Raw genomic sequence first — 15333 nt, forward strand, 5'->3', positions numbered from 1 at the left:
GTGGTAGGAGGGGAGAGGACAGGGAGTAGGAGACCATGAGAGTGAAGTGTGCATGGGTGGTAGAGGGCCCACAGCCCAGGTCCACCTTGACCCCAGTTTCTCTGTGCAGACTGATCTGGCCTGGCACAGCCTACCCTGGCTGTGGTCCCTGCACTTTTTCAGGGGCCCATGGAAAAGAACACAAAGAGACACAAAGAAGTCCATGACCCATACCTACCTTGGGTGCTGGGTATATTGACTATTGATTAAAAAACACATTTAAGATGTCAAGCAAAGTAAAAAACAAACACAACAAAAACACAACAGTAAGAAACATTGCAAAGCAACAGAACACAACACCTGAGCTCTCAGCTTAAGAAGGGACGCGACTGGAAGTTTACGAAGGTACAGTAATTCCATTCTGCCAACTCAAAAAAAACCACGGCCCCGAATGGCAACCATGGATCCTTAATGCCAGTTTTGTGCTGTGAAGAATCAAAGTCAAAATCAACTGTCCTTATTCTATTTGGTACTTAAAAGAGGTCATCAAATCGTAGTCCTCTTCCAGGTCCAGAACAGTCTCGACAATGTCGTGATCGTCGAAAGCCTGCTTCAGGCTGCCAGGGCCGTCGTCCAAGGCCTCCTGGGGACTCTCGTCCACAAGCAGGGCCCAGCCTTCCTCCCTGAAGGGGGCGTCTTCACAGCGGCCACACATGCGGTTCAGCTCGTTTTCAAATTCCAGTTTTCCGGCCAATTCTTCAATAGTTCGGATGCTTGTATGGTCTTAAAAATAAAAACATTCAGCTTTACAACTCCCTCAGAAGGTTTCCAAGCACAAGTTAAAAGAGATGCATAGGTGGTCGTCACTCTTCTGGGATCAGGCCAAGTGGGGCGTGCCAGAGCGAGTGGCAAATGAAAGTGGGCTTGGCCTGCCCCCGTCCAGGCCCCGACATCTACCGAGCTCCAACTACCTGCCAGTCGCAAAGGAAAGTGTCAGTGGGAGGACGAAGCGCTCCACCCGCTTGACCTGGCTCTCAGGGAGCTCCGTGACCTATGGGGACAAGGCCCCATGAGGAAAAGGGGGTCTTCAGGGTAGACAAAGCCCACCAGCAAGGGCTTCGGGAGCTGCCGGGCAGCGACTTCCCTTCACCCCCCGAGGCTCAGTGCCACGGAGCAGGCGGCTGGCGGCGGCCCAGGGGAGGGCCCCCCACGGGGCTGCCGCTCCTCCCCAGTGCCTTGGGGACCCTTCAGGGCTAAGGGTTTCAGCCAGCGTCCAAGGCTCTGCAACCCTTTACTAGGTTTTTCCACTGTGTAGTGTGAGCCATTTAAACACAGGGCACACACAATTCAAACACAACGCACAGGTATGTATGTAGAAAAGTGTCCGACAGGATGTGCACCACTATGTCAACAGGAACAACTACAGGGGAGCTTTTCGTCCTAAGTTTTCTCCTAACCTCGCATTCCCCAACTCCCCTCCGCCTCACCTAGCTCCTGTTTCCTTCAGCTCTAACCACAACCACCACGTCCTTGGGAACTGTAGACATTTAGGAAATGACTTGATCGATGACCCCATTAAGCTATGAGCTCCGTGGAGGCACAGACATAGCCCCGTGAGAAGCTCTCTGAGGGTTTGTTTTGCTAACTGCTTTCTGTGCAGAATGAATGGCTCGTAAATAAGAATAAATATTTTAAATCTAAGACATCTGCTGACTGAGGGGTCTGTGAGGGCCTTCCCCTCCCAAGGAGAGGATGGCCAGGCCCTCTGTACTCACCTATCATATCAAGCAGATCCTTTGTGACCTCTTGGCTAGAACTGCTAAGTGGCATATTTGAGTCAACCTTCAAATCTCTCTCCATATCTTTCCTGCAGCCCCGGATGAAAAAAGAAGGTAGGGAATTAGAACCTGTTTCAAAAAATATTGGAGGGAAACTGAGTGTTTGTTAGATAATTTAATGACAAAAACTGACTGGTGACTAAATTGTCCTCTACGCTGTGAAGACAGGACAGTCGGAAGCTGCTGAGTCACTGGGGAAACCGACTTAACAGCATGATCACAGTGATTCCTGAGCCTCACAGGTTTGCTGAAATGTTCCAAGAAATCCAGGATAAATACTGGTGGAGCAGAACCAGTTAGAAACCTTGAAGTTTCATCCCAAAAGGTCGACCCTGCGCCAAATTAAGGCACCCGGGCCCTGGCAGTGTGCAGCGACCTGGGAGGAGAGAGGGTCCGGGGGAAGACCCCAACCCTGGGATGGTCTCAAGCTCGCGGCGGGTGGATGGGCTGGGAGGGGCAAGGGTGCAGCCAGGGCAGCAGGGCCCAGCCCCGGATCCCGCCTCTCCCTGATGTGAGCGGAGGGTGGCCAAGCCCTGTGTCCAGCCTCCAAGACTGGAATTAAGATTTTTGTTTCTGCAGCAGGAAAAATCAGGTTATTTGACATTCACTAGCCCTTTAGGGACAGCAGGAAAAAAAAAAAAAAAAGAGACTGTTTTGACATCCAGAACTGACAACCCCACCCCCATCGAAATGCAAACAAAACTGCTCTCTGGGACTGACTGAAGAACGTGGCCCAGCCAAACAGAAGGCCAGAGCAGCGCCTGTTAGGGAACCAGCCTAGGATCCATGAGCTTTTTAGAAACAAGAGATCCCTTATGAATATCAAACTACTAAGTTAGCATCACCTCAAACTTTCTTTTCTCCAGTTTTCCCCATCTCCTGCGGCTCTCCAAAACTGTCTTTCAGGTACCAAAATGGAGGGCTGCATCAGTACATTCTCCTTGCTGGTCAGCGGTTTCCTTTTCGGGCATAACACGTGTGGTTTTGCATTTACTGGGGCCTGGTCTGCTGCAAAGCCAGGGCTCTCGCTCTCGGGAGCGCACGGCACAGGTGCAAACGGAGCCCCAGAGGAGCAGGGGGCCAGCGGGTGTCTCTGGCAGAGGAGCTTATGCACGGGCAAGGGGAAGGCGGCGGGTGCCGCGTCCAGCTCCAGCCGGGGCCCCGCGCACTCCGGGGCGTGGCTGACTCCCGCAAAGGCCCGGTCGATGGCTGCAGTCAGCTCCTTTCTGCATCGTCTTAGTTTTTCGGACATTTCCCCTAAAAGCGACCATGTCTTTATTATGTAATACACCGAAAACGCGGTGCGCCACGAGAACGATGCCACCACGTCGCGGAGACAGGCCACCCGGCACAGGGCACTGGCCCCGCCTTCCTCGGGCCCCGCCACCGGGCGCCAGGGGGCCCCGCCCAGCGCCTTCCTCCCTGCGGAGCCGGCTCGGGCAGCAGGAGCCCCGGCCGCCTCGACGCCCCGCCCCGCCCCGGCTGCCGCCCCGCCCCGCCCCGGCTGCCGCCCCGCGCCCCGCACCCCCGCACCCCCGCACCCCGCGGCCTCACCAAGCAGCTGCCGTGACACCGCCCGCCCCCGCCAACGGTCGCCGGTCGCCGCGTGACCCCAACCCCCACAGCCCAGGTGAAAGGTCACAAGAAAGCCCGGACGACTGTGTTCTTGGAACCCACGCGGCGGGAAGGGCCGCGAAGAACCGCGCCTGCAGCTTGGAGGGCGGAGAGCTCACTTCTTACCAAAGGCTGGCAAGAGCGGGGCCCTTTTCCTGGGCCGAGAAACTCCCAGGGAGGTTCCCGTTCTCAAGCGGACCTCGCCACGGCTGGGTGGGGACCTGGCACCCAGCAGCCTGGGGGTGACTTCCTTTAAGCGCTCTCGAGTAAGATTCGCACAAGAGCCCAGTGTCTCCGTTCCCGGCGGCGGGGGCTGCACAGCACTGCTTGGTTCCACTGAGGTGGAGGGACGGCAGAGCCCCGCCCTAACCATCCCCACTTCATCAGTGGGGGGAAAGCGGCAGCTTCCAAGGAGACCCAGAGAACAAGCCATGCGCGCCGGCAGCTCCCTCTCCAGAAGTTACAAACCCATCCCCCAGCACCGCAAGGGAGAAGGCGCCAACGCCAAGTTTACTTGAGGCTCGGTTTACTGTGGGCAGACTATTGGGGCGATCAGCAAAAGGCACCAGAACCAGAAATCCAGGAAGTCAGGGTGGCCCCGCAGCAGGTCGTCCTGGCCGCACCAGGCTCAGTTACAGTGTGTTCCTCTCCATTCTCTGGAATCCATCAGACATATTCCATTGTGCCCCTGCCTCCCACCCCGCACTGCAGCCCCACAGGTTATACATAAATGTCTCACCACCCGTATAAAAAGAAAAATAATTCAGCCTCTTGACATAACCCTTCTGAGCAAACAGTCTTTTTTTTGTTTTCTCTTCTGCCCATAAAAGAAGGGCATTTCCTCCTCTGATTTTTAGACTGAGCACTAGCAGTCTTCCGAGTTTCAGAGAGATTCTCCAGGGGATTACACTGGTGCTCTGGGGTGGCAGGGTCACGGAGGCAGCATCAGTTGGTGTCCATGCTGCAAGCTTCGTCGTCCCCCAAGCTCTGCTGGGAGCTGCTTGGTCTTGTCCCTCCATCAGAGGAACTGGAAAAACCAATGACTGCAGGCGTCTTATGAAACTCGTCATCTCGACGCTGGTAAAACAGCACGTAAGCTGCTTTCGTCTAAAACACAAGAAGGAAAAGGCCCATTGATTGGCTGGAAAAGTCACTTCAGTCTGGACAACCCACTCTCCCCTGCTTCTCTCACTGTTCAAAACACACAAGTCTTGGGGGTCTGGGTATCCACACGGAAGTGCACGCAGAGGCCCTTTCACCTGAGGCTGTCTTGTGCTGATGCTGCCAGGGGAGTGACACAGAACCTGAGGGGAGTGGGCTTCTCGGTAGGAAGATCCTGGAAGGAACGGCAGCCAGTGCCTTCCCTACCACACCTAGCTCCCACTGCCACGTCAGGTGACTACTACACCAGCAAGACCCTTCCCAGCTCTACTCTACAAAGGTAAGAAAAGGAGCCAGGTGACCGGGGCCTACTCACCACTATCTGATCCTCAGAGGCCAGGGACACGTTGCTGTCATCAAAGTAATACCATTTCCCATTCAGTTTGTTCTTTGCATATGCTGTGTCTGCCAAGTCAACAAAGAAAATACTGTAAAAATCACCAGGGAGTTAAACTGCCTAGCTTATTAGATAAGCTCCTACTAAAACAGTACTTCTTAACCAAAAGAAAGAAAAACAAAAAAAAAAGCAAAAAAAGGAAAGTCGAAATGAAAAGTAATTTAAGGGAGCAGATGTGGCTCAAGCAGTTAAGCACCTGTTTCCCACATGGGAGGTCCTGGGTTTGGTCCCTGGTGCCTCCTAAAAAAAACAAAAAAAACAAGCAAACCAACGAAAAAACCAAATCAGGGGAGCTAATGTGACTCAGTGGTTGAGCATCAGCTCCCAGAAACATTAAAAAAAACTAATTTACACTTTGTGTCTTAACCAAAAGACAACTCACCTTTTGTTTCTAATCTTCTCAAAAAGAATCGAAAAGGGTAAGAATAAAGCTATTAGAGAACAAGACTTTAAACTCTAATTTTGACAAACTAATCCAAAAGACTAAGAAATGCAGTGTCAGTCTTCAGGCTGACAGGGATAATACAGAGGATGGAGCTCACACTTCTGAGATTTAGCAAACAACAGCTCTCAAAAGAATGTGCCAAATCAAGCTCCCCCACTATGTCCAGGCAGATGGCAAGTGCCAGCAGCATGAGGCTCTTGGTGCCTCTGGAGCCTGTGGGGTAAAATCCAGGTTAGGGACAAATTGGGCATTTGGGTTTGCAGAGCAGTGCACAGAACGACCTAACTAGGATGAGGACAAGAGAAGTGAAATTTATCTTTCTCTAGAACCATGAGTCACGAATCTGTGACTGGACAATAATTTCACAATGGTCCAAGCATTTCCTCTCGGCCAACACTTCCCGTCTTGGTTATATACTAGTTGCAGGCAGGATGGGTTTATAACAGCAATCCCAGAAGCAATCCTCAATTCCTGCTCCACCCAGACTCTAAGAAGCTGCAGAACCTAATGGAGATCTGCCTCAACTTGCTGCGTGACCCTGGGCAAGCTCTTTAACCCTTCCGCCTGTTTCCTCACTAAAGCGTGTACTGTATGAGTTGTGGCAAGGGACATGGAAAAAGCAACAGAGGAGATGTTCAGGCCTCGTCCATGCTGCCTGTGCCTGGCGACAGCAGCAATGGCGGCTCTCTTTCTTAGAGCTCAGACTGCGGGTCCAATGTGGGCTGGGCGCCAGGCCCCACATAACCACCCGAATTGCACAAATGAGAAAGCTAGGCATACAGAGGCTAAGGAACTTGTCAAGTACTATGTGCTAAAACGGCAGTTAAAAATGAGTATATTTGAACAGTGTATGTGAAAACCAATAACAAAATAAATGGTGGGAGAAAAAAGCAGTTTGCAAAACAGTGAGGTGCTGCAGGATGTGATATGATCAGAGCCTGCTAACAGCCACTCCAACAGGGGCACAGTTTTCATGTCCTAGCCCTGCAGCTAGATGGAGCCACATGACCAAGTTGAGGGAGCTTCTGGGAGGCTGCTTAAAAGGGAAAGTTGTGCTCTTTTCTTCCCTTCTTCTAACAGCCTGGAAAGGAGACATGAAGGCTGGAGACTGATCAGCTATCCTGAGCCCAGAGACGATATATTATAGTAAGAACGGTGGGGCAGTAGTATCAAAGACGCCTGGCGCCTGAGGCCTGAGAAGCTGTACAAGTCTTCGGACAGTGCCCAGCATACATGGTAAGCCTGGTGAGAGCTGACTGGCTGAGGACATTACAACAGCTCAGAAGGAAGTGGTACTTACAGTGGCCAACCCCCATGGCTCCATAATGATTGGACACAGCAATGAGGTCGTAGACATAGGGCCTTGCTGTCAGGTCACAGACAAACTCGGACATGTTCAGAGCTCTGAGCACAAAAATGCAAAAATAGCTCTTAAATATGTTAAACTCAGATAAAGAAGTCAAAGCAATCCAGCAACACCTTCTATGCAACAGGCTAGAACCCAGAGAAGCACCCAAAGACCAGTTACAGAATGAATGAATGAACAGAGCAGTGGGAGCCCCAGGGGTCTGACTCCTGACCACTGACATGCTCAGAACAGAAAATGGGGGAAGCCTGGACAGTCTGAACACCAGCTAAATGGTGAGGAAGAGGTTGGGGGGCCAATCATTGGAGCTATGTAGAAATGGCTGTTGCTAACAGAATTACAACTGGTGACATAATTTAAGCAAAACACCGCAAACAGGCCCAAGAAGGGTTTTTATCCCAACATTTTATTTTGAAAATGTCAAATACACAGAAAAAATACTTTTATAACCAATATTCATAGAACCAACTCCTCTCTCTTCCCACTGACATGTCTACAATTCACGTATCTATTCAACCCTCCAGAAAGCAGTTTAAAATCTGCTTTTTGGAAATGCCTGTCTTACTGAGTTAATTTCCTGTGTCAGCTATGCTCTGTACCCTTGAGCTAAGGATACGAGTAGACTACTCCTGGTCCCGGGCCAGGGTGAGGGTGGCGGTGGAGCTGTTCCCCAGCCTGCTGCCCCTGGAAGAATCCAGTTCTCCCTGGCAGCCTACACTCTGGCACTCTTGCCCCATTCTGTGCTGCTCCTGCTGAGCCCAGGCTCCCTAAGACAATGGACAGGTGAGAAGAACAGGCCAGTGAGGTGGCGGGAGGGACTGAAAAGGAGAGCCAGCAGGTAAGCAGCATCACCTGAAGCCCGGGGAAGTGCTTCTACTGGAGAGTCTCTCCTCAGAAGGTAGGGGATGGGGAGGCAAGGGGCAATTACAGCCCAAGTCCAGGTTCTCAAAGCCCAGCAAGGCACATCCTAAGGCAGAAGAGTCTCTGGAGGCAAAATTCTCAGCCCATCAGCACCCAGATTTCCTGCGTGGTTCCTAATCCTCCTTACACCACAGTCACAAAAACCCACCTGATCGGGAATTCCACGACTGTGTCGAGCTTATCCCTCCAGTATCTGTTGTAGGAGAAACGTTTGAGGTGGACCACCAGGATCTTGGGCAGGGACCACAGGTCAAACTTCTTTGTGGCCTGTTGATGCTTCTTGCAGTTGGGACAGTACCTGAGAAGAAAAGACAAAACTCCACTCGGTGGTGGGGAGGAGCCGGCACCACCACAGCATGCACACGTGCAGGCACAGCTGCAGCCCTGTGGTATCCTTTCCAGCAGCGCTCAACAGACTGTTTCAGAGCAGGGAGGGCTTTTAAGCCTCCTTACAGAACAAGCTGATGGCTTTCTTAGCCTGGAAAACACGACTTGCACAGAGGGATGGGTTGGACAGTCAGCCATAAAAGAAAGAGCCACCTCAAAACATAAAGCATTCTCGCGTGCACAGGTAGCCCCAGCAGATCTCAAAGTCCTGGGGCTCATGGGAACCCCTGCCTAGATGGGGGGTTTATATACCAGGGGTCGTGCTCCCCAAGGGTCTCCATGGTGGTGAAGAGCTCGATGCAGTCTCTCAGGGCCACCGCAGTCTTCTTCTTCTTCTGAGGCTGCAGCATGCTCACGTGCTTCTCGTAGGCCTGCGAGGAGCAAAGCACTGAGTCTGGTTTGGGGAACGACATCACAGCAGGCCCAGACACAGCAGACCTGCTGGTTGCCACACCTGGAATGCAGGAATACAGTGCACTTGCTGGAGCCACTGATAGGCAAATAACAAAATCTTAAGTGCTTTTCATTCTCACTTTCAAATACAACTTGTTAAATTGATTGCTGGTGCTGAGAGTGATCTTGTATGAAGCCAAGAGCAGAAACCAGCATCAGCCACTGGCCAAGAACCCTGAGTGTCCTACCTCCGATTCTTGCTCATCATAGTAAAGGCTCCGGGTCTCACTGTCCCAGTCGATGGCCAGGGTGGATCGAGCTGTGGAGGAGCAAAGGATTCCTCATTATCGGAAGGCCTGCAACAGGAGAGGCTTTCCGGGTGACAGGAGTGAGACGGATCACACTCAGGCCACGCCCCAATACTACCTCCCCATCATTATTCACTGCCAAGAGCAACAGTCATCATAGGCCAGCCCCTTTGCAGCACTCGCAGTCACCCAAATCCTTTGGCAAGCACTGCCACAATGCTACAGTTAGCTCAGAAGAGGCTACTGACACAGAATTCTGAAAGGGGAAAGTTCAAGTAGAGTAGTGGGGACCAGATTCACCCTTCTGCCTTAAACTTAAAGCACACCTGAAAAAACAGATGAAACAACTGTTTTCAGACACTGGATAATAAACAGAGCACACGTGTGATCCCTGAGAGAAAAAAATAAGGTGATCTCTACAACTACTCCAGCTTGCTGCCTGAAGGCAATTTTCAGGACACAGCCAGATGGGAAGGGAAATGGAGAGGGATGGCTGATTGAGGAGTCAAAGACTGGAGTCTGAGGAGCTGGCTAGAACGTGCGGGGCACCATACAGAGGAAGCTGCAAAGAGATGACAGCTGCAGAGAAAAAGAGAATGTCTATGCACTCCAAAAATCCAAGTATTTGTGATGAGTGAACAAGCATGACAGCACACTAACCAAGGCCCAGGAAAGCACCACTGGGATGGCAAATGCAGAACAATTTCTGGACTCGCACAGGGCTCAGAAGAGGTAAATGTTGCTGCCAGCCAGAATGGAGGATTCTTATAATAAAGGAGCATCAGATAAAATCCTTAGAAAGTTTTAATAGTGGAGATAAAGAGGTCCTAGAGCAAGGGTCAGCAAACTTCTTCTTTAAAGAGCCAAATAAGAAATACTTTAGGGGTGGCGGACTTGGCCCAGTGGTTAGGGCGTCTGTCTACCACATGGGAGGTCCGCGGTTCAAACCCCGGGCCTCCTTGACCCGTGTGGAGCTGGCCCATGCGCAGTGCTGATGCGCGCAAGGAGTGCCGTGCTACACAGGGGTGTTCCCCGCAGAGGGGAGCCCCACACGCAAGGAGTGCGCCCCGTAAGGAGAGCCGCCCAGCACAAAAGAAAGTGCAGCCTGCCTAATAATGGCGCCACCCACACGGAGAGCTGACACAAGATGACGCAACCAAAAGAAACACAGATTCCCGTGCCGCTGACGATAACAGAAGCGGACAAAGAAGATGCAGCAAGTAGACACAGAGAACAGAAAACCGGGGTGGTGGGAGGAAAGGGAAATAAATAAATAAAAATAAATAAATCTTAAAAAAAAAATACTTTAGGTTTTGTGGGCCGTACAGTCTCTGTTGCTGCCATTTAACTCTTCAGCTGCAGTGTGAAAGCAGTCACAGACAACATACGAATGATTGAGTATTCCAAAAAACTTTATTTATGGACATTCAAATCTGAATTTCATGTAATTTTCATGTAAAAATCATTCATGTAAGAATCATTCTTAGCTCTCCAAACAAAAACAGATGGTAGACTGGATTTGACCTAGAGGCCATAGTTACTGGCTCCTGTTCTAGACATATAGGCTATCTTGTGACCCAAACTAACAAAGCAAGCGTCAAAGTAAAACTGATTCCAAATAATGTATCTGCATGCCAGAAGAAAATCCAATATTATTGAAAAGAATAGAACAAAATCCAGCATTATTAATGTAAAAGTCACAAAGTCCAGCATCCAATAAAGAATTGCCAGGCATGCAAATAAGCAGGAAAAAAGGACCCATAACAAAGAGAAAAAGGTCCATCAATGGGAACGGACACAAAACTAACAGAAGTGAGGGATTCAACAATGAGTACATTAAAGCACTATTAGAAATATGCCCAATATGTGCAAGAAGGTAGATTAAAACATAACCATAATGAAGAGAGAAATTAAAGATATAAACAAATAACCCATGGGAAGCGGTTGTGGCTCAAGCAACTGGGCTCCTGTCTACCACATGGGAGCTCCAGGGTTTGATACCCAGGGCCTCCTGGTGAAGGAAAGCTGGCCTGCACAGCGAGCTGGCCCATGCAGTGTGCTGGCCCATGCAGTGTGCCACCCTGCACAGGAGTACTGCCCCGTACAAGAGTGCAGGCCAACGCAGAAAGCTCACGCAGCAAGAACACAACAAAAAAAGAGGCACAGAGGAGAGACGTTAAGAGACTTAGCAGAGAAGCGGATTTAGCTCAATGGATAGAGCATCTGCCTACCACATGGGAGGTCCAAGTTCAAACCTGGGGCCTCCATGACGTGTGTGAAGCTGGGCCCACGTGCAGTGCTGATGTGCACAAGTAGTGCGTGCTATACAGGGGTGTCCCCTGTGTAGGGGAGCCCCATGTGCAAGGAGTTTACCCCGAAAGGAGAGCCGCCCCACACGACTAAAGTGCAGCCTGCCCAGGAATGGCGCCGCACACACGGAGAGCTGACGCAGCAAGATGACACAACAAAAAAGAAACAGATTCCTGGTGCCACTGACAAGAATACAAGCAAACACAGAAGAACAAACAGCGAACAGACAGAGAGAGCAGACAACTGGGGGGGGGGGGGCGGGGCGGAGAGAGAAATAAATAAAAAATAAATCTTTACAAAAAAGAGACTTAGCAAACCAGGGAGCTGAGGTGGTGCAAGAGAATGATCACCTCTCTCCCACTCCAGAAGGTCCCAGGATCGGTTCCCAGAGCCACCTAATGAGAATACAAGCAGACACAGAACAACACACAGCAAATGGACAGAGAGAGCAGACAATGGAGAGAGGAGGGGGAAATAAATAAAATAAATCTTCAAAAAAAAAAAAAATTACCCAAATAGACCTACTAGAGATGAAAAATAAAGTATCTTGAAATTAAAAATAAACTAGATGAGATTAACAGCAGATAGGCACTGCAAAAGAAAAGAACAGTGGAATTGATAAAACAAGAGATACTCTCTAAACTGAATTACAGAAAGAAAAAGGAAAATAAATAAAACAGATCATCAGTGACTCGTAGCACAATATCCATTGGTCTAATATGTAACTGGGATGCCAGAAAGAGAGAAGATAGGGTAGGAAAGAAATAATCAGGATGAAGAAATAATGATCAAATATTCCATTTCATGAAAACTATAAATCCACAAATCTAAGAGGCTCAGTGAACCCCAAGCAAAATAAACAAATAAAACTGTGCCAGGAAGTGGATATGGCTCAAGTGATAGAGCTTCTGCCTACAATATGGGAGGACCTGGGTTCAATCTCTGGTGCCTCCTGGTGAAAAAGAAGGGAAAGCATACCCACGTGGCAAGCCAGTGCCCATGTGGTGAGCCAGTGACCGACACAAGTGAGTCATGCAGCAAAATGATGACACATCAAAAGAGAGACAAGGGGAGAGTCAAGGTGAAGTGCAGCAGAAACCAGGAACTGAGGTGGCACAAATGACAGGGAACCTCTCTCCACATCAGAGGTCTTCAGGATTGAATCCTGGTGAATCTGAGAGGAGAGAAAATGAGAAGACAACACAGCAAAAACAGCAGGGCAGGAGGAGGGGAAGGGGGGAAAATAAATCTTAAAAACAAAAAACAAAAAACAAAACTGTGCCAATGGATGACATCATCAAATCGCTGAAAACCACTGATAACAGAACCTCCACCAACACACCTATTTAACTGGCAGTTAAGCATCTGAATCAAACTATCTTGAAACTCTGGAGTCCAACGAACACTGTGCAGCAGGCAGGGAAGAGCTAGAGGAGGAGGCTAGTAAACTGCAGTAAATAATGATGAACTTCACCCTCCAGTCTAGTGGCTACCATCCCCTATCCCACAACCACATGGCAAGGAGCAGTGGGGACGGTAGCCTGGGCTCTTGGTGCAGCTTGCTGATGCCAGGGTGGGCTATAAAGACCTAGTCTTCCAAAGTCCAGGGATGGTTGGCCTGACTGCTGATCACCGCATCCTGTATCAGACTGCTGGGGGCTAGCTCTGAAGTCAGGCATTATCCCACCCCCCTTCAGGCAAAAGCAGCAGAGAACTCTTAAAGAGATAGTACCTATATTTATCTCTTTCTTTTTTGCTCCAGACTGGGAGCAAAAATAGCTAGAAAATGTTACAGATTAACATCTGGAGCAACAAACAGCACAACAAAAGCATTTAAAGAAATAATGGTGGAAAAGCTCCCCAATCTGATGAATATATACATCCAGGAAGCTCCATGAACTCCAAGCAGGATAGAGTCCAAGAGATCTTCAACAATACAAAATAATACCAAACTGTCAAAACCCAAAGTCATAGAGAGGACTTTGAAAGCATCAAGAGAGAAACAACCTGTCACATACAAAAGTAACAGAGGCTTTCTCATTAGAAATCACAGACGCCAGGAGACACTGGGATAGAATATTCAAGACCCTGAAAGAAAAAAAAATGTCAACCAAGAATTCTATATCCAGTTAAATTATCTATCAAAAATGAAGGACAGGGGAAGTGGCTGTGGCTCAAGCCATTGAGCTCCTGTTTCCCATATGGAGGACTCAGGTTTGATTCCTGGGACCTCCTGGTAAAAAAAAAAAATGGTGTAGCTCAGTAGCTGAGCATCTGCTTCTTGTGTATGAGGTCCCGGGTTGCAGTCCCTGGTATCTCTTACTAGGAGCCCTTCAAAATATATGAAGCAAAAACTGATGCTTCTATGATAACAAGGGGGAGTTCAATATACCACTTTCAATAATGGATAGGACATTTAAACAGAAGATCAATACGGAAATAGAGGGCTTGAAAAACACTATCAACCAATTAGACCTAATGGACAGATAAAGAACACTCCACCTGACCACAGCAGAATACACATTCTTTTTTTTGTAAGATTTATTTTTTATTTATTTCTCTCCCCATCCACCCCACAGTAGTCTGCTCTCTCTGTCCATTCACTGTGTGTTCTTCTGTGACTGCTTCTATACTTATCCGTGGCACCAGGAATCTGTGTTTCTTTTTGTTGCGTCTTCTTGTTGTGTCAGCTCTCCGTGTATGGTGCCATTCTTGGGCAGGTTGCACTTTCTTTTGTGCTGGGCGGCTCTCCTTACAGGGCGCACTCCTTCGCGTGGGGCTCCCCTACCCGGGGGACACCCCTGCATGGCAGGGCATTCCTTGCGCGCATCAGCACTGTGTGTGGGCCAGCTCCACGTGGATCAAGGAGGCCCGGAGTTTGAACCGCGGAACCCCCATGTGGTAGGTGGACGCCCTAACCACTAGGCCAAGTCCGCTTCCCATGACTACACATTCTTTAAAAAGGACAAGGAACACTTTCCAGGATAGACAACATATTAGTCCACAAATCATAGCTAATAAATTTAAAAAGAGAAATCATACAAAGTATCTTCTTGAACCACAATGGAACAAAGCTAGAAATCAATAACAGAAGGAAAGTTAGAAAATTTACAAAGATTTGGAAATTAAAAACCACACTACTAAACAACCAATGGGGCTAAGAAGAAATCACAAGTGAAATTAGGAAATATCTTGAGATGAGTGAAAACAAAAACACAACACACGAAAACTTAAAGATGGAGCAAAAGCAGAGCTCAGAGGGAAATTTATAGCTCAAAATACCTATATTTAAAAAGAAAAAATATCACTAATCAACAACAAAAATAAACTACAACATCAAGAGGAACTAGAACAAAGAAAAACAAACTAAATCTAAAGTTAGCAGAAGAGAGAAAATAGGAAATACTTAAGATTAGAGCAGAGATACATGAAATAAAGAATAGAAAAACAACAGGGTATCAACAAAAACAGATACTAGTTTTTTTTAAAGATCTATATAACGGACAAATCTTTAGCCAGGCTGTTAAAGAAAAAATGAGGACACAACTAAAATCAGCAAAGTGTGGACATTACTACCAACCTTACAGAACAAAAAAATGGATTTTAAGAGGTGGTACTGGGAGGTGGATTTGGCTCAAATGTTGGGGTGTCCGCCTACCACACGGGAAGTCCAGGGTTCAGACCCAGGGCCTCCTGACCCATATGGAGCTAGCCCACGCATGGTGCTGATGTGCGCAGGGAGTGCTGTGCCACGCAGGGGTGTCCCCCGCGTAGGGGAGCCCCAAGCGCAAGGAGTGCACCCTGTAAGGAGAGCCGCCCAGTGCAAAAGGAAGCACAGCCTGCCCAAGAATGGTGCCGCACACACGGAGAGCTGACACAACAAGATGACGCAACGAAAAAAGAAACACAGATTCCCGGTGCTGCTGATAAGTACAGAAGCAGTCACAGAAGAAAACCCAGCAAATGGACACAGAGAGCAGACAACTGGGGGGGGGGGCAGAGAAATAAATCTTTAAAAAAAAGAGGTGGTACTATGAACAACTGTGTAGAGAAATCCACCAATATGACAAAAAATTAGAAAACTTTGATGAAATGGACAAATTCCTACCAACATACAAATTACCTAATCTGACACAAGGAGAAATAGAAAATCTCATATAACAAGGAAAGAGATTGAATCAGTAATTTAAAACCTTCCAAAAAAGAAAAATCCA

The 15333-nt window shown here is 48.7% G+C and overlaps 2 protein-coding genes across 8 annotated transcripts in view; both read right to left on the reverse strand.

Annotated features, from left to right (window-relative positions):
• Window positions 1-347: 347 nt before the first annotated feature.
• C26H3orf62 (chromosome 26 C3orf62 homolog) lies at window positions 348-3178 on the reverse strand. Its single transcript, XM_004451894.5, has 3 exons — window positions 2663-3178; window positions 1755-1846; window positions 348-762 (listed from the first exon to the last, which is right to left on the reverse strand). Exons 1-3 carry the CDS (start codon window positions 3067-3069, stop codon window positions 497-499), a joined length of 765 nt encoding a protein of 254 aa, XP_004451951.3. The 5' UTR covers window positions 3070-3178; the 3' UTR covers window positions 348-496.
• Window positions 3179-3940: 762 nt separating this feature from the next.
• USP4 (ubiquitin specific peptidase 4) overlaps window positions 3941-15333 on the reverse strand; it is a 48892-nt gene continuing 37499 nt past the window's right edge. For all 7 annotated transcript variants that reach the window (XM_004451896.3, XM_023586935.2, XM_004451898.3 and 4 more), the window contains 6 exons: window positions 8750-8820; window positions 8361-8479; window positions 7870-8019; window positions 6735-6838; window positions 4909-4997; window positions 3941-4538 (listed from right to left, as the gene is read on the reverse strand). In XM_004451896.3, coding sequence (XP_004451953.1) covers window positions 4377-4538; window positions 4909-4997; window positions 6735-6838; window positions 7870-8019; window positions 8361-8479; window positions 8750-8820 — 695 coding nt within the window. In that variant the 3' untranslated portion in view covers window positions 3941-4376. The remainder of the gene's footprint in view (window positions 4539-4908; window positions 4998-6734; window positions 6839-7869; window positions 8020-8360; window positions 8480-8749; window positions 8821-15333) is intronic.

This window comes from Dasypus novemcinctus, chromosome 26, assembly GCF_030445035.2.
Source record: "Dasypus novemcinctus isolate mDasNov1 chromosome 26, mDasNov1.1.hap2, whole genome shotgun sequence".
In the NCBI taxonomy this organism is placed as follows: Eukaryota; Metazoa; Chordata; class Mammalia; order Cingulata; family Dasypodidae; genus Dasypus; species Dasypus novemcinctus.

Coding starts and splice junctions, on each gene's coding strand:
- C26H3orf62 (XM_004451894.5), bottom strand. CDS start 3,069: ATGTCCGAAAAACTAAGACGATGCAGAAAGGAGCTGACTGCAGCCATC. Junction 1,847..2,662: donor TGGAGAAAAGAAAGTTTGAG/GTGATGCTAACT, acceptor CCGGGGCTGCAG/GAAAGATATGGAGAGAGATT. Junction 763..1,754: donor GGATCTGCTTGATATGATAG/GTGAGTACAGAG, acceptor TTTATTTTTAAG/ACCATACAAGCATCCGAACT.